A 22,785-nucleotide genomic window follows, 5' to 3' on the forward strand; every position below is an offset into this window, starting at 1 on the left:
AGTTGCCCAGAAGCGCAGGAATACGGGTCACCCGCACACAACCATGTCGAAAGATTTCCGCCACAACTTCCTGTTTCCCCCAGCCTTGCATATTTTTAGCTGACAGATCCGTCTAGTGCCAACTGCCCTGGTGGTAAACTTATTGGGAGACTGGAACACCTCCTGCAGCTGCACTGGACTCATCCAGGCTGCTTCTCAAGCTCGAACGTGGGAGCGGTTTCATGCACATGGAATGTGTTGTCCCTTCCACTTGAGTCACGAGATTAAGACACGACTGTAGATTGTAAACTATTGATTTACGACTGCCAAGCGCTACCGCCCTCTTATTTTGATATCATCAGTATTTGTCTTTCAAAGGATCTGGTTCTGCATCCAAGTTTCTTTTAAACGACCACAAGCCTTCTTTCCATTATGATTAGCTGTTATTTTATTTACTCGTCATTGAGTCTGAAAATAAATTAAAATGAAAGGCCAATGTTCAATATTTGATTTTAATAATGCATTAATTTTCGGTTCGATTTCTCAAAGCCAAACATTTGTGTAATATGAAGACAGGTAGAATACAATGCTTCATTACTTCAGAACAGCCGTATTTTACAACTCTCGACAATAAAACTCGGCCGTCTCCTGGAATATTCTCGGATGTTTCCGCCTCAGTTGTTTGATGGTCTGCGGAGAGAAATACAATTAAATACAGAATATTGCACATTCTGACCGAATTTGTGCCGCAGTTGCCAGCGTCACTTACTTGGCCCATTCAACATTGAGAATGAGATGGTCGTATCCAAATCCTGACACTCCTGCAATGGCCCTGGCTGCGTCCTCCCGACGGTGGAAGCTGATAAAAGCAAATCCCTGGAGGAAACAAGACAATTTGAACCAAACGGCCCAAAATCCTATTGAATCTCCTTTTGTCTTTGTATTTTTTTTTCCCGCCCCAATAACAGTAACACTCCAAACTACTTTCACATGTATTACTATTTTTTGCAATTGCCGTGGTGCATCCTAAACGTAATGTTGGCCACAGCAGGAAGCGCTCTGACTTCCCGTTTTTAGACTCATATCAGAGCAGACGCAAGCAAAACAACCGCATTTCCCGCCACGGAAAAGAGCAACAAAATAAAATTTAACTTGCTAAGACGCGCGGTAGGAACCAGCCGGAATATTCCATCCTTGAAGCGGCTGCGTACAGGGGTCCTTGGACAAGCACCCACCTTGGACTGTCCAGTGTTTTTGTCCTTGGCCAAGTAGATCCTCGAAATGGAGCCGAACGGCCTGAAGAGCTCCTGCAGATCCGTCTCCCGGGTGTCCTCAGACAAATTGGTGACGCGGATCGTGGCGTTGTCGTCGGCTGTCGCCAGGGGAAAGTAAGACACACACACGCGCGCGCACACCGAGTGGGATATACAATATGTAGCATGGAGCACACATGCAAATCAGTTCAAGTGTGTATCATAACAGTAATGATAAACATTGATCATTGACGGTGGAAGTGGAATATGTGTGTCCACGGTGTGGCACTCTGACTTTCTACTTGTGGTTTCGTGTGGGATGCGCGGTACACTAACCATCACCTCTGCGGTTCGGCTGCATGGACTCCCCCCTCCGCGTCCCTCCGTCCCTCAGGCTGGGGGGGACGTACTTCCCGGTCTTGCTCTGCGCCGGCTGGGCGGGCTCCGGCTCTGTCAGCGGCAAAATTCAGTGTTTCGGGAATTTGCGGTTTAAAAAAAAAACAAAAAACAAAAAACAACGCGCTTGGTGCGGGGCGCGAGCATTACCGGAGCCGGCGGGCTTGTCCTTGTCCCCGGTGGAGAGGCCCAGCTGCTCGGCCAGCTCCTTCTGCATGGGCCCCAGCGTGTCCTTGTAGGGGCAGCGGGTGGTCCAGTGGTCCCCTTTGCAGATACGACAGGACACGATCTTCTGCCCCTTCAGCTTGTTCATGGGGTCTTCATCCTGGTCCTGGGCGTTCAAGTCCTGGGAGAGAAGACAAACGCCTCCTGAGCAACTTATTCATCAGCGCCCAAATCGACTAAGTCAAGCTTTCGCCAAAAAAAAAAAACAACAACAAAAAAACCCCACAAGCTGCGGCTCATCGGGTCTCTCACCTCTTTGCTGGAGATGAAGGTCATGTAGACGTCGTCGCTGACGGTGGTGGTGGCGACGTTGGGGCCCGGTGCGTCGTACTCCGAGTTGCCGAATTTCTTCCAATTCTGCGCGACACGGAGAGCGATGCGTGAGTACAACTTAAAAACACTGATCAGATTTTTTTATTATTATTATTATTATCAGACCTTTCTCCTGGCAACAGCTTTTGAGGCTTTTCTCGTCTCAATCTTGAACGTCCGAATGATCTAGTAAACATTTGGAATACGGAAGAAAATCATACACAGGTCAAGTCATTCATGTCATAACCTTGTTTCAGCCGCAAGTAATATCCCCAAACAACCGGTTCGCAAACTGCGTGAGGTTTTCAAATTGGGACGCCATAACACTGCGGCGCGGCTTCCCGAAATAACGACGGCGGTCGTGAAACAATAACAATCGACAAACAACAAGACAGTAAAGGCGGCGCCGCTCCTCGAACGGGATAATCATTTATCATTGGATGAAAAAAGTTACCTTTGACTTCTTTCCATTGTCGTCGATTTTATACTCTGTGATGGTCTTGATGTTTCCTTTGATGGTTTCTTTCAGAGGTGGTAATGTACCTACACCAAGACACTTACACGTTAGTCACTTTGCCAAAATACAAGCGGGGTGACGGCAAGGGGAAAAAAAAAAGGGGGCAGACGAGAACTCTCCTGCGGGAGCTGATTTGCCAGCAGCAGCAGCAGCAGCAGCAGCATCAACTCGTCTCACGTCGAACTGAACACTTATGAATGATCTGGTGGATTGAGCTCGTTCGTTCACTCGTTAGTCCGACTCGTTAACCGGTGCTCTTCCCCCGCTCGGCTCATGACAGCTCGGCAAGCTCCACAGCCAGACACGGCGAGTCGAGGCCACAGCATAAAGACCTTAATCACCGCTAAATGTGCGCCAGTTAAATGTATGAGCTCAGATTGAAAGCACCTCGTGATACATTGGTTCATACATTTATTTTGAGTAAACAAGTGAACGACGTGAAACCACGTGGAGGAAAAGCCGAGTAGCAAAAGGCTAGCTAGCTGGTTAGCTGGCTAGCCGGCTAGCTCTAGCCAGCTAACCGGCTAGCTCTAGCCAGCTAGCGTCTCTTACCTTCATCGCCCTCCTCCTCGACCTGGTCGGCCCAGCTGGGCTTGGAGCTGCGAAGCGGGGGGAAGGGGGAGACATGATGAGGGAACACGGACAACGACACGACGTATTCACATCAAACTCAGCGTTTGAAAAACTCACTCGTCGAACTCGATCGACGGCATCTTCCTGGAGCTGCGGGACAGAAAGACCGGAGTGACGTCACACGAAGCGCTTGGGCGCCACGACCTTCACTTCCGGGTTAAACCCTTAAAGTGACAGTGCGCGTACTACGACTGTTGACTATTAATACTACTAGACTACTATTACACTACTGCTACCGCTACTTTTTCTAATACTATACCACTACAATTACTACTACTGTACTACTATTATACTACTACTACTACTACTGCTACTACTATACTACTACTGCTACTATAACTAATACTATACTACAACTATACTATTACTACTATTACTACTACATTATACTACTACAAATACTACAGCACTATTACTACTATACTACTACTACTACTACTATTACAGAACTACTACTATACTCTATGCTACTATTAGCACTACTATACTACTACTATTACATCTATTACTACTACTACTACTACTACTACTATTACTACTACTACTATTTCTACTATTACTACTACCACTACTACTACTATACTACTACTATTACTACTACTAAACTGCTACTACTACTTCTACTACTACTACTACTATACTACTACTACTATTACTACTACTATACTGCTACTACTACTACTATAACTATTACCACTACTATTACTACTACTACTAATATTACTAATACTATACTACTACTACTATACTACTATACTGCTACTACTTCTTCTTCTCCTTGTTTTATGCTGGATTGCAATCTTTGGCTTTGAAGGTGCAAACCGCCACCTGCTGTAGCAATGATCTGTACACTACATTATGAGGTGGAGAACTAGTACACACACCTAAACAAACACCCTCGATTAATACATTAACCCTGGAGAAAGAAATATCAATCATGTAGAAAACAGAAAGCAGCTTCCATACGACAGCTTTCTTGGCGCCCATTACCCAACCAGTTGTCCCCAGTATTCCCTCCAGGTTCCCTCCTCCGTCTCCCTAATCCTGGGGACGAGTGGTTCCCTCGCTTTGTAATGTAGTTACATCCGCCCCGTCTCACCTTTCCTGCCATTTCCTCGCAATAACTTTTTAAATGATCGCTCTTCCTTCCCACAAACCAAAAATGAAATTCCAAGTGATCTTTGCTATTCATGGCTCTTTTGGCAATTTTTATCCGCGACCTCACGTCCTTTCCGTTCCTGTGAGGGTCTAAAGAGGCCCCGGTGAACGTCGAGCACGAGCTCTTCTCTTATTGCCTCCGCGGGTTGAATGCGGAGGAGCGCAGCAGAGCACCGCTCCGTCCGGCTCGGCGTCTTCCGCCCGCTGCACACCTATCGTCGCTGCCATCGTTACGGGTGTAACAACTGACCGACGGTTGGAAGTCCTTTCCCCGGCGTTGGTTTTCTCTTTTTAGCGCGTGTGTTCCAAGGCCTTCTTTGCCGTGTTCACCCTCAGAACCGTCTGCATAAATGTCGAAATAACTACGGTATGTATTTCTTATGTGTTGCCAGAAATCCTCATTTGTTTTCCACCCACTTCAGGTTTCGGGAATAGCCGCGGGGGGAATAATACTTATAGGGGGTAGGGATAATAAAATGAATGTCTTCCAGTCCGTATTCTACTGCTTTACCCTTTGCCGTCCATACAAATCCATTACCCTTAAATGTACCATACTCCCAGCATCGCTGTAGCACACGCTTGGCTGGGTTCTCATGGCCGCACCCCCCTAAACGGATGTGGTAAGACGTCGGCTTCTCCCTTCTCAAATCTAGCGGGGCCTGTCCTGACTCTGCCTGTACTGCGTCGATGTTTTTTTTTTGTTTTGATACTGTTGAGGTGTGTACTTGGCTGCCGCTCCGTATACAGAACACCCATAATGCATTGAGGATCTCATGAAGGGCCTGTGTACATGCATGCACGTGTGCTTCCTTATCAGCTCCCCGGTCCTGTCCAGCTCTCGCCCTCATTAGGTTTGACCGCTGCCTTTTCCTTTGCCGTTTCTCAATACCAAGTACGCCAAGTCCGGACTCGCAGACTTGGTACTTCAGACTTGGCAAGTTCGACTTGGGAGTACAGACTCCCGGGGACGGGAGGACGCAGGACGGTCATTCTGCGAAACGCATTCTGGGATACTTGGCTGTCCCAAGTCCACACAAGTCACCACCGATGCATCCTCGATAAAATGGGCGGAGAAAGTCCACATCCGGGCATTTGGACCGGACTTGGCTTAATGCGTACTTTGAATTGGAACAGTACTTGGGCTGCGACTGATGACGTTTCACAAGTCCACAAGAACACAAGTACAGACAAGAACGCAAATTGAGAAAGGGCCAACGTGTTTCGTTCGTGTAAAAAGATTCCCAGGTATTTGCATGTATTGACCTTCTCCGTAGGGGGGCCCACCTAGCTTGAAACTTGTGGTGTGGCTGAAGAAGCCACACCTGTCTTGCTCCCTGGTTTGTTGCATCTTGCCACTCTCTACGATAAAGGGGTGTGTCTGCAACATTCCTGACTGTCTCTCTGCTCCTGAGGGCCATGATAACGCCAGTCGGGTGGCGTGTGGCAGGCGGACCCGCCACGTACATGTGGCAGGATTTGCTGGGAGGGAGCTTAAGTCCTCAATTGTAGGACCATTGTTCTACTCTCATTATTGCCTCCCTCATTTGGTCAATCTAATATATCTCCCATCTCCATATGGCTCCATCGTCGGCACGAAGCGCTGATCCTGTCTTCCATCTATATTCGTGAAAATATCGTTGATCATAATATTAAATAGCAGCGGACTAATTACGATACCTTGTGCTATTCCGTTAAGTATCTATAATACATCAAAAACTGACATCAAATACATCAACATAACAAAACCTTCCTCTAATCCCCATCCTATTCATTTTGATTAGTAGTCCTTCTCTCCACATATAATCATTATTTATTATTATTATTTATTATTCCTCTTGGTTCTAAAAAGTGATTAAGCCTCTTTACTTAAATCTTTTCCAGCCATTTGCACAGGTGTGAGGGGAGTGCTATTGGTCCATAGTGTCCTTCACTGGCTTGTTAAATGGTAGAATGAGCGCAGCCTTCCAGCTTTTTGGCATCCTCCCTTCTTCCCAAATATATATATATATATTTTTTTTAAGCTGTAGTACAAGCTTTAAGGCTTCTTCTGGTAACTTTCACAACATTTTTTCACCTGCGGCTGCGTCACCACTACCATCTAGAGCTGTTTCTAGTTCCGTTATGGTCGTTTCAGCATCCAGCGTACCATCTGACTCGACTTCATCTTTCTTTTTCATGCAACCGACATTGCTAATATTGCTTTATCTTCCGCTACTGGAAGTGTCATAGACGTCCCTTTCTCCATTCATCTTCTCCCACATTGACCAGACAGCTCCTGTATCGACATCTCTTCCAATAGAGGAGCAATAATTCCTCCGCGTATTTCTTTTACTACTCTGAATAATTCTACGAGCTATTGCCCTTTTCTTTTGATAGTCCATTATATTTCCTTGATTTAAATGATTTCTTAGGGTTTTTAATACTTTATTTCGTTTATAACAGCTTCTGTCCCCCCCCCACCCACCCACCCACCCACCCATTTCTTTCATTGCAACACTACTCAGTGCTCATTTCCTATTAGGTATGTAAGTCGAGAGGCACATTCCTCTATAGTACAATCCATTGCACTTTAACTACCTGATCGACGACATGCTCCTTCAAAATGTTCCCAGTCCGCTTTTGCAAAGCACCATTTCTCTCTTTCTGTTCCTTCCTTCCTTGAATATCTATATCCCCATTAACACAACATGATACAGGGAAACGGTCACTTCCAAAAGTAGACTCATCCATAATACTGCGCTCGCACGAGCCTGCCAGACTACGGGATACCCAGGCTTGGTCGATATGTGATATTGTTTTGGCTCATGCATCAATTCTTGTTCCATGACCATTATTTAGACAAACGAATGGTCTTAGACCCGTCAGTTCTTCAACTACGTCTCCGCTATAATCTGTGTGGTGTCTTCACCATAGACTATGTAGTTTCTTGATGATTTGGATGTGTTGATGAAGAAGGAGTGACCGCTGACGCCGACTTGAGTAAAATAATAGGTTTATTACAAAAGAACAGCATTAGACGGGACTTGCCATGGTTGCCCGGAAGTATTCTCTGCTGGATGCAACTAGGGCAGGTGCTTTTATGCTTGTCCAGAGGCAACGTTGACCATCTGATTCCCCTACATAAGTCACAGGTCACATTCCACCTCCCTTATCACCGGGACCGCTGGCAATGTGCTCTCTCTCTCTTGGGACCCCTGGCACTGTCTGTTAGTAATTATCTTATACAATGGGGGTGGTCTTGAGACGCCACACATTCCAAGACACCTCAACTATTACGAGCATTAAAAATCCCCACACCATATTGCGAGACCTATTTATTATCTGTTGTAATGATTCTAAATTTAAAGACTTACGTACGGGTGATACACGTTAACTATCGCAAGGTTCCCATCTGATAACACACTCCAGGCCTGTTGTATTAGTCAAACTATCCCATTTCTTACAGGGGCGGGCGATACCCAAGAATCTGGTTTCGATCCGATACCGACACTCCAACTACAATTTTGCTTACTTTGGAGAGAGAAACGGATCAATTTTTTGATATCGATCCGACTGACGCGGGAATCGATCTTCAAAACGAGACACAGTCCCGCTAGTATCGATACTTTGGGTATCGTCCCGCTCACCCCTCGTTTCTTAGGACCGTGGCGCACCCTCCCACCTTGATTATCGCCTCTACTCCGCCTTGCTGAATCACATCCGCGTATTATAAACTCAAGATGTGGGCTCAACCACACCCACACATATCACATCTGGCTGAACATTTTTTTGTTTTTTTTTAAGACTTTTTGAGTTCTTGGCCATTAGCTATCAGACTTCTAGCATTCCAATGTAGTAACTTGAATGCCATGAAGATCTTAATCGACACTCTGAGAACCTCCATCAGTTTGAACTGTCAGCATTCCATGAACCTCCCCTCCTCCCCTGATTCCTCTGCAGCTTTCATCACAGTCTCACTCCGATCACTTTTCCTTTCTTGTCTGGCGCCAACGCCTACAACTTTGCACGTGAAGCACACCATAAAGCTGTTTTTATTCAAATTCATTATGCGTACATGCCTTCTGTATGGCTGGGGGGGGATTGGCTCTGGATGGCTCTGCTTGAACTCTGGGATGTTATCTCAAACTCAGCCCTTTCGCTTGGAATGTTTCCATTACGGTCTTTGAATCTGTCCTTCCTTCAGGCCTCTGCATGGAATACCTTGCTCCTGATTTTCTATCTCTGTTCTTCTTTTGCTTGCTTTTGCACAATACAGCCTCCGTACGTGGCGCTATATGTACGCTCACCTACGCAGTTACAGCATTTCGGTTTCGCATCCCCGACACGTTTCCCAAAGTCGTCCATCCCTGCCTCCCCTTGCACTGCGGTGCCCATTCTTGGGCAGTTAAAGCATCTCAAAGGTTGCGGAATGTACTCCCCCGCCTTGTTATCTATCCATCCAGTTTTGACCTCATTTGGCAACCGAAATCAAAACGGCCAACGGCTATTCCATATACATAAGCATATTCCCTTTATCTATTCCATTTTATTTTATTTTATTTTATTCTATATATTATTCTATTCTAAAAGTATTCGACTTACTGTATTACATTTTAGGAGTCAGTTAGTTGGTCTATTAGAAAGAAATTTTTCCTAGGACATATTGTGTGTTATCACCAGGTGCGTTGCATTACATTTCACTGCATATATGTATTAAAGTATGTATATGTATGTAACGAATAAACCTCTTGAATCTTGAATGCAGAGACATGGCACCCGACAAAAAAAAAGATTCATTATTTATTTCAAAATATCTTTTTTTTTATCTTTCTGGAAATTCTAGAAGTTACTATGATAACACAATAAACTACAAGTAGATCTAATAATAATAATAATATAAAAATCCACATTAAGATGTAAGATTCAAACATAACAATTAACGTCAGTCAGAAAAATAATTACAGTGTTAGGAGATAATATCTGAACTAAAATATCCCAGATGGTCCTGTTTGGAAGTGGGCCTACTTGAGGGCTCTCTGGAACATAGGAATCACAAGCAATGTTTTCTCTTGAACCATCGATGTGTCACTCAGTTAGTTTAAGTATGTTGCTTAACACAGTGCGTAAAGCCAACACATCGACGTTAAGAGATGAGAATGTTTTTATTCCAGATATAACTTTAACATCAACTACGGAGAACAACCATAAAATCCCTCCCGCCGCCCCACCACACACACACAGACCACAATTTCAAAATTGCAAATTGAGTAGTATGCAGAAGATGGACATTGTTACTTGGTGCCCCTCCTCCGCCCTGTGTCCCCTGTCCCCTTTCCACAGCAGGCTATTCTAATACTGTCAAACACGGACATGTACAGCAGCGGGTGGATGCACATGTTCATGGTTGCCAGGCCCTTGGACACTTGGTAGGACCGGTACACCCAGCAGACAAATTCATTGGGATACTTTATTTTCAGGTAGAGGTAATAGTTCTGGAAGAGGTGGTAGGGCACAAAGGAAATGGCATACAGCATAACGACCGAAATGACCATGAGGGCGATCTTGTGTTTCTCTGGCGTGGTGAGGTTTGCGTTTTTCATCACCACCCAAATAACGACGCAGTATGAAGCGAAAGTCACCAGGAACGGAACCAGACAGCCGAACGTGGCGAGGAAAATCCGGTATGTGAAGTGGGAGGCTTCGGCGCCGGGGACGTGGCTGCAATACGCCACACACTGGGTTCTGTTTGTATCCGCCGCGAGGCAGACGGAGGAAAATTTCAACATGGGGCAGGAAATGGCTGTGACAAAAAGCCAGATAACTACGCTGGCAGCCTTGACGTGCGCGGGCCTCACGTGGTTCCGGGAGAAGAAAGGGTACGCGATGGCAATGCAGCGGTTGACGCTGATTCCCATGATGAAGAAGATGCTCACGTAGAGGTTGCAGGTGAAAAGGAACCTTTCAATTTTACACATGGTGTCGCCGAATATCCACCGCTTCCCCAGTTGGTAGTAGGCGATCAGCAGAGGCAAGGTGAGCACATAGAGCAGGTCGCTGATGGCCAGGTTGCAGGTCAAGACCACGCCCGTGTGCCAGTTTCTTCTTTCTCTGACCACCAGAAGCCACAGAGCAAACAGGTTGCCAGCCAGGGCCACGCAGAACTCGACGGCGTACACCGAGGGCAGCACTGCGATTTGGAAATCCTCACAGCTGGACGTGTTGTGAATCATCTTGTGTATTAAGATTCAGTCAAATATTGTCTGTTCATTTCCCAGTTGAAATATGTACATCTGTGAAAAATCAGGAAAAATCATTACCGTTTCAATTACGACATTTTTGGATAAAGGTATGTGACAGATAGAAAAAGTTTGGTGGCAGTTAAGACAAGTCTCAAGTAACCCATTGAACCCCTTACATTTTGCCTATGAGCGAAGTATTTCAATATAATCTATGCAGACACGTTTTTAAACTGATAAGCCCGTCACTATAGGAATGGCGTTCCAAACGAAAAGCTATGACTAAGACAGACGTACTTACTTTAAGTAGACTCCTCATTGACAGCGGTTAGTAAAAGCTTGCCTGACTTCTCATTAGTTCTAAAACTGAAGAGAGAACAGTGTAGAGAGCCATCGTGCGAATCTGATGTTGATGCGTCGAGGGAGTATGAACCAAATGTAGAAATAGCTCTTTAAATAGCTCAAGAGTGTCAGCTCTGAAGCCCCACCTCTAGACGGCCAGTGTGATGGCTGCAACGGACTGGGTGTGGCTACATGGAAGGACAGTTTACGGGGATGCAAATGGCTTCGGGGTGATAAAGGTGAGAGGAATCTGTGAGCAGGGTTAACAGGTCAGCTAGGTAGCTGGCTAAATGATGGCTTTTAGGATTAGGGTTTACGCAGGCAACAAATGTCCACTCTGACATGATCATCTCATAACCTGGTGTCATAAGGTCACTGCAAAATTTATGGTTGTTTAAGCGTGTAAAAAAACTTTTTTTTTTCCAATTTCTGATGAATTGCATGACATGTAGGAGCAATTGGGTTGTTTTAACAGAAGAAAAATGTATATTGTGTATCGTTGGTAAAATTAACTGCAATTCCCAAAGTGGTTTAATAATGTTGACAGAATAAGAAAGGGATAAATTTAACTTTATACACAAACTCTTTCACAACTTCCGCTATATGCTAAACTTCCAGTTTGGCATTTGAGGAAGTAAACCAATATATTTTAGGCAAAGCATAACCAATGAAAGTTCCCTATTTTAATGACGAAGCCTTCCGTTAACTGGCTGGTGCATAAAGGTTATCATGTTATTACAAAATCTGACGGCGCCATCATCGTGGCAAACAACGAAATTAAAACACAACCCCTACCCCCCAAAAAAGCAAAAAAACAAAAAACCTCTAAGTTTAAACGTTACCATTGTTGAGCTTGCTGAGGTATTTAGGATAGATGAGATGTGACCAGCATTTGAAATTGCCCAACTCAATAACCAGAGACTATGTATTGTGGTTATGCCGTACAATGATCATGGCTCAACAGTCATTCAGTAGTAATGCAAGTTGCCAAGAAAGAAAACAAAGCAACAGTTACACACAGAGGGGGGGATATATTAAAAAAAAAAAAAAAACGTTCAGTAGATTCAATTATAGACAGATTACTGTTGTCTTTTTTTATTTTATTATTTGTACATCAATACTTTCAAACAGTAGAAAAAGTAGTACTCGCTTTTGCCAGAGTTGCAACAATTAGTAAGAGGAAGTATTTCCCAACCTACAAAAGTCATGGCATCGTTTGTGTCCACGCTGCCATCTGCTCTCAGTCTCTTCCCTTCCTGTTTTTGAAGCCGTGCTTCGCCCCAGCACCCGGAGCTCTTTTCTTGAAGTTCGGCTTCCCCCTCTCACCTTGAGGTTTAAATCCCGTTTTGTTTTTCGGTCCAGATTTCTGCCCCTGGGTCCTTCGCCCCCCGCCAAAACCCTTCTCTCTGTCACCGAACTTCCTATCCGCGTGCCTGGCGCCGCCGCTGCTCTTCTTCCCGAACGGCCTTTCCTTCTTCCCAAACACCTTTCCACCCTTCCGGCCGGGACCCCTCGCCCCGTCCACCCGCTTCCCCTCGGGGCCGCCCTGCCCCGGAGACTTGGCGTTTCGGCTGCCCCGCGAGGGCTTTCCAGGAGACGGCCCCTCCCTCTTGAAGGCTCCCGGGGGCTTTCCCGGCGCTCGCCTCTTCTTGGCGGGAGGGAACATACCTGCGTGAAAACATTATTATTATTATTTTTTCAGTCACCAGATTCACACCGCAAAACTCTGCACCCGACGGTCGCTCTTGCAGTCATGGTTACCTTCCTCTGGCTCCTCCCCGACAGCCTGTCTGTAGTACTCCACCTCATCGTCAGACTCGGCGACGGCTTTATCGTCCTGCGCGCCCGGATCCTCCACGTCACTGTCGTCCCTCTCCGCCTCCTCGCGCTTCCGTTTGATGCCCTCCAGGCTGAGTTTTCTGATGGGGAAAAAAAAAGAAGGGGTGAAGTCAGACATGAAAAAGGGGTCGTCCACCAGAGGGAGACGGGGGCTTCTCCGTCCGCTCACTTGTGCTGTTCGCGCTTCTCTTTCTTCTGCGCCACGTCCTGCTCCTGCTTCTTGCGCCGCATCTGTTTCTCCTTCAGCTGGGCCTCCTTCCTGCTGAGGATCTCCTGAAGCTCCTCCTCCGTCTTCAATACTGCGAAAGAGCGCACGAGGCGACATTTCAACCAACAGGGTGCGGCACCGCAGATGCACCAGGAAGTGTCGGCTTTGAGAGGGAATCGCCGCGTTTCACACCGGCGGAAGCGTCATTCACACCCCGAGCACACAACACAGCATGGCGGCGCACGTACTGGCGGCGTGGTAGAGAACGTTCCCATCGCCCATGCCTTCCTGAATCTTCATCAGCTGCAACGTCATGCGAGGACCGATCTAGGACCAGGAGATAAAAGTCAAACGAGTCATGTCCGCCCAACGCCGCCGACGCCCGGATCCGCAGCTCGGCGCGCCGCCTACCTCCGTCAGGCGCACGGCGCTCTGCTGCGACGCAATGTTCCCACGGCCGGAGTAGGCCTGCGGCAGCTCGGTGATGTTGTGGTCGCCGTCTTGTTCGGCTTCGCTCTCTGAAAGGTTAGCTCCTCTGGAAAGGGAGCGGGGAAAAAAAATAAATACACAGCGCACGGCCATTTTACAAACTTTCCGGTGCTCAAAGCGGACCGCTACTTCTACGTTTTAGACCTTGGCGCATGGGGACTTTTTGAGCACCGACACTTCTCACAAGCCGCCAGTGCCCTTTCCTGCTCTCTCAATTGGACAAATCATGGGGAGATATTGTAAAAATATACATTTTGAGTCAGAGCGCACTTTATCTTATCGTAAGAACACACAAGCTTTGAGCTCCGGCTTGTGGGTTGCCATGGCGTCATTGACCATATATGGATGTTTCCTTTAGATCGCATACGGCGTCCTTGTTTGCTGCCGCCGCCCGCTCTCTGGCTCAGGAGGATAAGAAACTCCCAAGTTTGCATCGGGTTGACGGGCAGCAGGAAGTGATGCTGCGTTCCACGGGAACTCAGATCTATTGGCGTCGGCGGCCCCCGTGTCAACAGAAGAACTGCAGAGTCGTTCCAAACGACAGACGCGCTTTCAAAATCCAACACCAACGGCCGTTCCCGTACACTTTGCCAAGAAGAGGTTGGATTTTAAAGGGTTGCGTCTTCAACGGAACGCAGCATTGGCTGTTGTACACCCACGCGAAAGGACCTAACTTTTATATGATTCTTTGTTATAGAGTAGATTTATAATTATTTTTTATTAATTGAAATAATTTAGTGAATAGAAAAAAAAAAAAAAGACTAAAAAATAAAGATTTATACCCCGTCCTTCAAGCACTGGATTGCATATATAAAACAAAACCTTCCACTGGGGGGGGGGGGGGAATCACCAATCTAAACATTAATGACGATAGTACCTTGATAACAATCTTACTTCATCAGCAGCTCACTAATGTCCTCAAACTTGCTCATGTTGGGGAACTTCTCCTGCATCAGCTTCTTGACTCCGCGACTCATGCCGACCGGAACGACTTTAAGGCTGCTGCAGAGGCAAGGAGCGGTCGGTTAGAAACGCCCTGAGTGGCGGACGGACAGACACGCGGCACCTCGGCATGTTCGAGCGGGCTCATCAGCACGTTTACTTTGAAAATGCATCACTGAACAGTCAAGTAATCAGTCTGTCATCATCTGAGCCGATCGTCTCCCTCACAGAAACACTGTGTTCTAGTGATATTCACCGAGCAATAAAAACTTTACAGGGGGGCAAAACAAAAGACTTAATCATTGAATCTGATACTTACTAATGCCGAAGCTCTATCTCCTTGGACTCCGGGTTGTAATTCAGCAGAACACACCTTTTGATATTATTCAGGTTAACCTGAGAGAACAAGAATCAGTTAATTAAAATAAATAAACAAACAAACAAACTCATCTCCGCAGCGCTTCCCCCTGAACACTTCCGTTAAGGGGTCAGTAAGCCTTTACTTGAACGGATCTTCAAAGATAAAACTCAGAAGATTACACTTTCATCATCCCTTAAGTCCCCGGGCCCCCAGTCCCCCTCCCAAACCCCGCCCCCCTTTTTTGGACTGGAACTCACCTTGTGCACGTTGATGGAAGGGAACATGTTCTGAAACATGGTGGCCATGAGCTTGACCTGCATGCCCTCGGAGCCAAAGTTATTCAGGATGAGCAGCGGGTGGTGCGTGAACTGCTGCTCGTGCATCCGGTGCCTCTTCAGTGAGGAGACCACGTCTTTGATGAGAGTATACTGGGGAACACACGAGGGAAGGTAAACAACCGGAGGGTACTCGGAGGTGGAGCCACCCAGAGGAAACACCCATTTTACAACGACGGCTTGGGAACATCAGTGCGTTTACTTTGAAAAGCATCACTCAACAGTCAAATTCAAAAAGGGTTGACATCATCTGTGCCCATCCAAGTCCTACTAAATGACGAGGTCGAACGAGCAGAGCGGGGCTACCTTGGTTACTTTGAAGTGAAGCATGGGACCTTTCGGAATCCGAGCCAGCCTCTGGGGGGAAAAAATAACAATAATAAAAAAGATGTTTAAGCGTTTGACCCAATGTAATAGTTTGGTACAGCAGACTGATGAAAAATCAAGCAAAAAAATAAAAAAATAAAATAATTGGGACAAACATTCACGAGGCTAAAAGTTTACACTATTGTGTGAAAAAACCATCCTATAAAGCATCGAGCATCAATTCAGTCTCACCATGTTGACACTGCTGGGTGTTTTGCTGAAGATCATGAAGTGGGTCACTCCCAGCGGCCCCGCGACCGACACAAAGTCTTTCAGCACATTGCGTTTCCTGACCTGGTGGGAGGGAGTGGACAAACAAGTTTCACCGAACAACCCTTCTGAAAGACTAGTCCAGGGAAACAAACATTTAAGTGATCACTGTATATTTTCCAAGCAGTGATTCTAGCGCCGCAGGTAAGTGTAGGAGGCATGTTGGAAGGCAGGCATTATGGTCATCAGAAATGGATTAGATAACTCTGTGAAACACGTTGGCACTTTTTTTTTTTTTTTTTTAAGGAACCGCAGGAAGCCCCGGCCGCCCCCTACACCCCGTCCCGCCCTCACCTTCATGGACTCGGCGGTGAAGGGCTGCAGGATCCTGCGGGTGTCCTGCACCAGCTGGCCCACGTTCTTGCCCACCAGGCCGCGGTGGAACACGAAGGAGTGCGGCACGGTGCCGTAGGCCTCCTCCAGCAGCTGCAGGGCCCGGTCCCGGCACTTCTTCTGGTTCTTGGACTGAAAACACGAGAGAAGGCAGGGGATGATGCTTCATCCCCCCCGATTCGCTCGGGAAAATCGGGACACAAATAAAAGCAAAAAATTGCGTCGATAGGATACTTTATTCACCCCTGGAGGGGAACTGCAGCACTGTCACAGCAGCTCACAGGAAAATAATAATAATAGCCATCAATAATAAAAAGTAACGCAAATAAAAAATATATAAAAAGCAACAACTGCAACAGGAAGTAAACCTAGGTGAAAATTTGGTAGTATACAGTATATGTTTACTGTATATTACCAAATTTTCACCTAGGTTTTAAGCAAACAGATCAAACAATAAACAATTTACAGCAAAAAAAAGGCAATGACAAAATGTTAACAGAAAAATATACAACAAACTTTAAAATGATCTACAAGATATAAATAAAAATGTGTGCAACCAACCCATTGATACATACATATACGCCTAAAAAAATAAAATGAATCCGTAAAATAAATCGACTAACGCGCTACGACGAGGAGTCACTACACAAGAAACCGTGCGGCTCCCGACACGACCCCGACAAAAATCGCCAACATCCACTCGAGCTCGTGGTTCGCAGGACGAACGGGGGGGGGGGTGAACTTGAGCGTAAAGCCGGTAACGGGTGACACCCGCTTGGGTCTCGGGCCCGGCCTCGCCCGAGCGCGATCGAGTCCTACCGATTAAATCGGGTCGAATCGACGGAACACGCTGGCGGGACGTGAGCTGGCCGCTTGGCTTGGCTTAGCTTAGCTTAGCTTGGCTTGGCTTACCTTTGACTTCGCCATTCTGGGGCGAGACGACAGGCGAGGAGCTGCTCGGGAGCGGGGCGGGTGACATCTGCTCTCCACGCTGCTCGTCGTGGAAACCGCGCCGCGTCCGTTCGGGGAAGCGCGCGCGCCCGCGTGGAAGCACGTGGAAGGGACAGGGGACGGGCACGCGCGGCTTCTTCTTCTTCTTCGTCGTCGTCTTCTTCTTCTTCTTTTCCTTTCGATGGCGGTTCCGTTTGCAAACCAGCGGCTCGGTGCATTACCGCCTCCTGCTGGACCGGAGGCACTCTGCAGGGGACAATTAAGATCTACTGTATATATATATATAAAAAAAACAAAACAACAACATTATTTTGAATATGTTTCAACACGGAATCGCCGTGAGCGCGCGGCAAACACCTAATTGCGCTTCGAATTCGGCAGTTTTGAAACGACTGCGCAGACACACCGACTTTCGCCGCCAGAAAACGATTCACGACCGTCGGGAAGGCGTGCCCGTGGGGGCGCAGTGGGCTCGGCGTCGAAGCCACGACACAATGACGCTCGGCTTGGTCCACCGACACCCACTGGGCGAAGGGTTTTGAAAAGCAGAGCTCAGCGTGAGGAAATGCGCGCAGCCGCCCTTGCTGCTCTGCGGGGCTTCTATTCCTACACCGTTGTACTACTCCTTCAGCGCAACCGCCCACATTGGGCTCAGTAGTTATTTTTGTGCCACTCCCTGTTTACAGATGTGGGCATATATATATTTTATTTTTTATCTATTTTTATTTCATCCATTTTTATTTATTTATATTAATCTTCATCTTGACACTATTCTGCAAGATCTGCTCCTGTAACACCCAAATTGGTATATATGCTGTATATTCTATGTTCCTTGTGGTTTACAAAACCAGACCATTATAAATAAGATATTTTCTGAGTGGTGAGAAAATGTAGGTTATATCTATAGGTAGGTTATTTCTATTCTATTCTATTCTATTCTATTCTATTCTATTCTATTCTATTCTATGTGTGTGTGTGTGTGTGTGTGTGTGTGTCTGTGTGTCTTTGTGTGCGTGTGAGTGTGTGTGTGTGTTTCTTTTCGTGTGTGTGCACGCATCTGTGTGTGTGTGTGTGTCCGTGTGTGTGTGCACGCGTCTGTGTGTGTGTGTCTGTCTGTATGCGTGTGTCTTTGTGCGTGTGTGTGTCTGTCTGTATGTGTGTGTGTGTGTGTGTGTGTGTGTGTCCTGTGTGTGTGCACACGTCTGTGTGTGTGTCTGTGTACGTGTGTGTGTGTTTGTACGTGGGTGTGGGTGTGCGTGTGTGTGTGTGTGTGTGTCTGTGAACATGGGTGTGTGTGTGTGTGCGTGTGTGTGCGCGTGCAAGAGAGGGAGGTGGGTTGGGTCTCTGCAGGTTAATTGTAGTGGGAGGAGGCAGCAGTGAGGGCTGAAGGCACAGTGTAAACATTGGGAGGTGTCATGAGGCCAGTTTCCCATCAAGTGTCCCCTCCAGGAAGCTCTGCTGCAGATGCTCGGGGCCACAGGCGGAGCAGCCTCATTTTGAGCCTCCCTGACGTTTTCCCCGAGCCTCTCGCCCTCTGTTTTCAGACGCTTACGGAGATTGGTCGATCACAACAGAACAGAAAACCTTTCATTCGGAGAGAACCAACACAGACACCGAGACTCTTATTGCTCTTTTAACTGGGGATTCCACAATGGATTTGGCTTCATCTTGAGTCCAGGAGTGCAACATTTCAAACATAAAAAAAAAAAAAAAATATATATATATATATATATATATATATATATATAAAATAAGCACCAAAGAAGAGCCGATAAACCAAGGTAAGTTACGGGGCATAACCAGTTCGTTGGATAGGTACGTGTTACTTTTAAATAGACTCAATTAGTGATGCCTGAAAAATAATGTAGTGATTGTGAGACCCCGAGCTGTACATGACGGTGTCAGAGGAGACAATGTTAGGTTAAGTTCACTAAATTAATATTATTAATGTTGTACTATGTGCTATTCAACAGTGATGACCTGTGACTGATCTCTTTCTTGTATCATAGACATTCTTGAATGGTTAAAGCGATGCTGCATGCCACAGGCTTTAATTCAGTTTCGTGTCAACTCGGACCGTAGACTTGAGGTGAATAAAAGTGTTTCATGTTTCGATTGAGAAAATCGATCCCCTGCGCATGAAGATGTATTCTTTCTCCCAAGAAATGGATTTGAATTTCGACATTTTTCTGGGTATACCGTATATGTTTTTATTTTTTTATTTTTATTAAATGTAAATATTTGACATTTTGATATTAAGAGTTTATGGTGTTGACCCCAGCTGGTGTGGGGGGAGCGGGGGGTTTGGAGATGACCCTAAAAGGCTTCCGTTGACCGTGGACCGTGAGGTGGTGTATTGACACGGGCCGGTCTGTGTTGACCTGCGAATAAATTCCAGCCAGAAGAAAAGACCAAATGATGTGTGCTTCTACCTTCCAAGAGAGCATCTGGCGAGGTTTCGCCACGAGATGGGCGTGGTCGGAAAATCAAGCGGTGAATGAATAAAGAAATGAATAAATTGACGACGAAGGTGCCGGTGGAGTGCTGGGTTTTCAATCAAAGGTTCAAATTCCTCGCTCTCTTCACCGACCAGGGGCGGGTTTGACAGTCACATGGAGAAGACGTCGACACTAGGCGTGGTGCTTTACCTCGCCCTCTGCCTGGGAACACCGCCAGCCGGCGGACGGAAGGAGGAGGGCCGCGGGGAGGGCGGCGAGAAGGAGGAGGCCAAAGGCGCCCGCTGCTCCTACACCTTCATCGTCCCGCAGCAGAAGCTGAGAGGGGCGCTGTGTGCGAGCACGGCGTCGGCGGCCGCCAACCGCTCCGAGGTGGCCTCTCTGCAGGCGGAGCTGGGCCGGCAGCAGCGGCGGATGGAGGAGCTCCGGGGGCAGCTGGAGCGGGAGGGGTCCCTGGCCGCGGAGGTGAGGGCCCTCCGCAGAGAGAGCGACGGCATTAACGCCCGCGTGGCCCAGCTCTACGCCCAGCTGCTGCACGACGTCGTGCACAAGAAAGACCAGGCGTTGGAGCAGCGGAGGGTGGAGAACCTTCTGCTCAACGCTACCACGCAGGTGAGAGGAGGGCGTTTTTATTGGGGGGGCGGGGGGTCGAATAGACCGGCAGCATTTTTTCGTTGGAACCCTAATGTCTGTCGCCGCCGGTGGAACATCGCAGGCGCTGCAGGTCTCCAGTAATTACAGGGAGCTGGAGAAGAAGTACGGAGCCCTGACCTCCATGGTGAGCTCCCAAAACCAGCTCATTTCCCGTCTCGAGAAGCAGTGCCAGTGCGGGGCGGCCTCCCCGGCATTCCAGGTAGGGGCCGCATCAGAATTTTAGGTGGAGTTTTCCTATCCAGGGGCATGAAACAGTTGTTTTTTGTGCCGCTCTGCCCAGGTGACCCCTAAGCCGCCAGTAAACCAGTCTCATGCACAACCTAATTACAGTTCTGACGCCAACAAAATGTCCAATGATGTTCAAAGAGACCGGAGTGTTCCTCCTCCCCAGGAACAGAAGCAAAGGGAAGGCGACGGCCTCCCCGCCATCACCACCACCACCACCACCACCACTACCACCACCACGGCAAACCCTCCTACGGACGCTCCTTTCATTAGCTTCCCTGTCACCAAAACCCCAGGTACACCGCTACTAAAGATGTGAACTACAATCCCACGAATAAAAAATAGTTCATTCGAGTTCTAAGGATGGGTTTAGTGATTTGAGCAGGCATGCAAGTGATTTTGCCGCGTAGATTAAAAAAAAACCCCCCAAAAAAACAGTCAGTGTGTGGAGGGAGTCAGTGACCTGCAGCCAGGAATGTTATCTGCGGGAATGCCTAAACAATGTGGAAAAAAAAAAGCCTGTTCTAATTAGACAATCGGCTGTCGGACCAGAAGACGGGAGGAAGTGCTCTTATAATGAACCATACATCTGCGTGCGAGGCGTATACACTGTATTTGCACTCAGACACACGCACACACACACGCACACACACACACACACACACACACACACACACACACACACACACACACACACACACACACACACACAAACCACAGCCCTTGAGCATTCGGAATGCGGGAAAATTACAAAGTAGAGTACTTTTAGGACGGCTCCTCCCCACTCGACGGTAATGTAAACGGCAACGTGTGCCCCCGCGACTTGCCGCTGTGCTCCAACCTGGGCTTTGTGAGCTTATCGTGCCACGACGCCCGGAGCAGGAGATTGACCTCTTTGTATACGTTTTCTCAGCAAAACCCCCCCAACGCCGAGGAATTCATGCGTCTGCTACGCAATCCGCCTTTTTCTCCTTATCACTCTGACATGAGACACTAAGCATGCGCTGGGAAAGAATTCTGCAGCTCCATATAGATACATTTAAAAACAAATAAATAAATATACACATATATAAACAAACAGAATTCCAGAGCGCGGCCCTTGGTTCTATATACCTTACACTGGCTGCCCATCCTTTGTGGACCAATGTGTGTTTTTGACTCAGGGCCCTGGAGGGACTGCCAGCAGGTGTTAGATTCAGGTGGGACCACCAGTGGGATCTACCTGCTTCGCCCACAGAGCGCCAACCGACTCCTGCAGGCCTGGTGCGAGCAAACCAGGGCCCAGGGCGGCTGGACCGTGATCCAGAGGCGACAGGACGGGTCAGTTAACTTCTTCAGGACTTGGGAGCAGTATAAGGTACCTAACTATATCTGGGTTCACAGCCTTTAAAGCGCCGTATCGGGGTTCTTGAATGTGACTATTTTGACGTGTTGCATGTTGACATCATCTACTACGCGGTCTATGGCAGTTCCATCAGGTTCATCTGAGCTTTGATACAGGTTACTTTCCTGATCATATGAAAAGGACTAGGAAAGTATTGATTGCCTTCAACGGTGACATGAGCTCAGCTCGCATCTCCCGAAGGAGGCTGTACGGCGCGCACCCAAACTGTTGCACGTAATCCCTTATTCCGTAGTCCTTCTTAGTATAACAGCGGCAAATTCTAATCACGATCGCATTGGATTGACTTAAACTGCAAGGAAGAAAAAGCACAGAGTAGTCCCTGATATGTGATCAGACTTTACCGTTGTGTTGCCCTGTTGGCAGCAAGGCTTTGGTAACCTGGATGGAGAGTACTGGCTGGGGCTGGAGCACCTCTACTGGCTGACCCAACAGGCCCACTACAAGTTGCGGGTGGTCCTGGAGGACTGGCAGGGCCGCCAGGTGTTTGCGGAGTACGACAGCTTCCAGGTGGAACCGGAGACGGACTGGTATCGTCTGCGAATCGGGGAGTACCACGGGACGGCGGGGGACTCCCTCTCCTGGCACAACAACAAGGCGTTCACCACTCTGGACCGGGACAAAGACAGTTACTCAGGTCAGCTCTTCCCCCCTCGTCCCCCACCGCGCCGCGTCTTCTGCGCTCGCTGCCTGCGTGCGACGCTCACAGGTGTGTTGTGCCTCTTTTGTCCCTCGGCAGGTAACTGCGCCCACTTCCAGAAGGGCGGCTGGTGGTACCACATGTGCGCGCACTCCAATTTGAACGGCGTTTGGTACCGAGGTGGACACTACCGCAGTCGCTACCAGGACGGGGTCTACTGGGCAGAGTTCCACGGAGGGTCCTACTCTCTCAAGCGCGTTTCCATGATGATCAAACCGGCGTAG

The 22,785-nt window shown here is 47.6% G+C and overlaps 4 protein-coding genes across 4 annotated transcripts; 1 reads left to right on the top strand and 3 right to left on the bottom strand.

The window, feature by feature from the left end:
• Positions 1 to 409: 409 nt before the first annotated feature.
• On the bottom strand, positions 410 to 3,446 carry eif3g (eukaryotic translation initiation factor 3, subunit G). Its single transcript, XM_080008958.1, has 10 exons — positions 3,373 to 3,446; positions 3,235 to 3,281; positions 2,620 to 2,708; positions 2,292 to 2,351; positions 2,106 to 2,210; positions 1,779 to 1,974; positions 1,569 to 1,682; positions 1,215 to 1,351; positions 749 to 855; positions 410 to 669 (listed from the first exon to the last, which is right to left on the bottom strand). Exons 1-10 carry the CDS (start codon positions 3,393 to 3,395, stop codon positions 654 to 656), a joined length of 894 nt encoding a protein of 297 aa, XP_079865084.1. The 5' UTR covers positions 3,396 to 3,446; the 3' UTR covers positions 410 to 653.
• A 6,297-nt stretch (positions 3,447 to 9,743) lies between these two features.
• Positions 9,744 to 10,682, bottom strand: p2ry11 (purinergic receptor P2Y11; the record flags this gene model as incomplete). Its single annotated transcript, XM_080010081.1, has 1 exon — positions 9,744 to 10,682. One exon carries the CDS (start codon positions 10,680 to 10,682, stop codon positions 9,744 to 9,746), a length of 939 nt encoding a protein of 312 aa, XP_079866207.1.
• Positions 10,683 to 12,115: 1,433 nt separating this feature from the next.
• ppan (peter pan homolog) lies at positions 12,116 to 17,258 on the bottom strand. Its single transcript, XM_080009439.1, has 12 exons — positions 17,086 to 17,258; positions 16,135 to 16,305; positions 15,763 to 15,864; positions 15,511 to 15,561; positions 15,127 to 15,297; positions 14,828 to 14,904; positions 14,461 to 14,568; positions 13,489 to 13,612; positions 13,326 to 13,404; positions 13,039 to 13,168; positions 12,792 to 12,949; positions 12,116 to 12,698 (listed from the first exon to the last, which is right to left on the bottom strand). Exons 1-12 carry the CDS (start codon positions 17,098 to 17,100, stop codon positions 12,271 to 12,273), a joined length of 1,614 nt encoding a protein of 537 aa, XP_079865565.1. The 5' UTR covers positions 17,101 to 17,258; the 3' UTR covers positions 12,116 to 12,270.
• A 2,478-nt stretch (positions 17,259 to 19,736) lies between these two features.
• angptl6 (angiopoietin-like 6) lies at positions 19,737 to 22,785 on the top strand (the record flags this gene model as incomplete). The annotated part of the gene is made up of 6 exons (XM_080010082.1): positions 19,737 to 20,192; positions 20,296 to 20,433; positions 20,515 to 20,755; positions 21,623 to 21,816; positions 22,228 to 22,498; positions 22,601 to 22,785. The coding sequence occupies 6 exons, from the start codon at positions 19,737 to 19,739 to the stop codon at positions 22,783 to 22,785; spliced, it is 1,485 nt and encodes a 494-aa protein (XP_079866208.1).

The sequence above is a fragment of the Zeus faber genome, assembly GCF_960531495.2.
Source record: "Zeus faber genome assembly, chromosome: 11".
In the NCBI taxonomy this organism is placed as follows: Eukaryota; Metazoa; Chordata; class Actinopteri; order Zeiformes; family Zeidae; genus Zeus; species Zeus faber.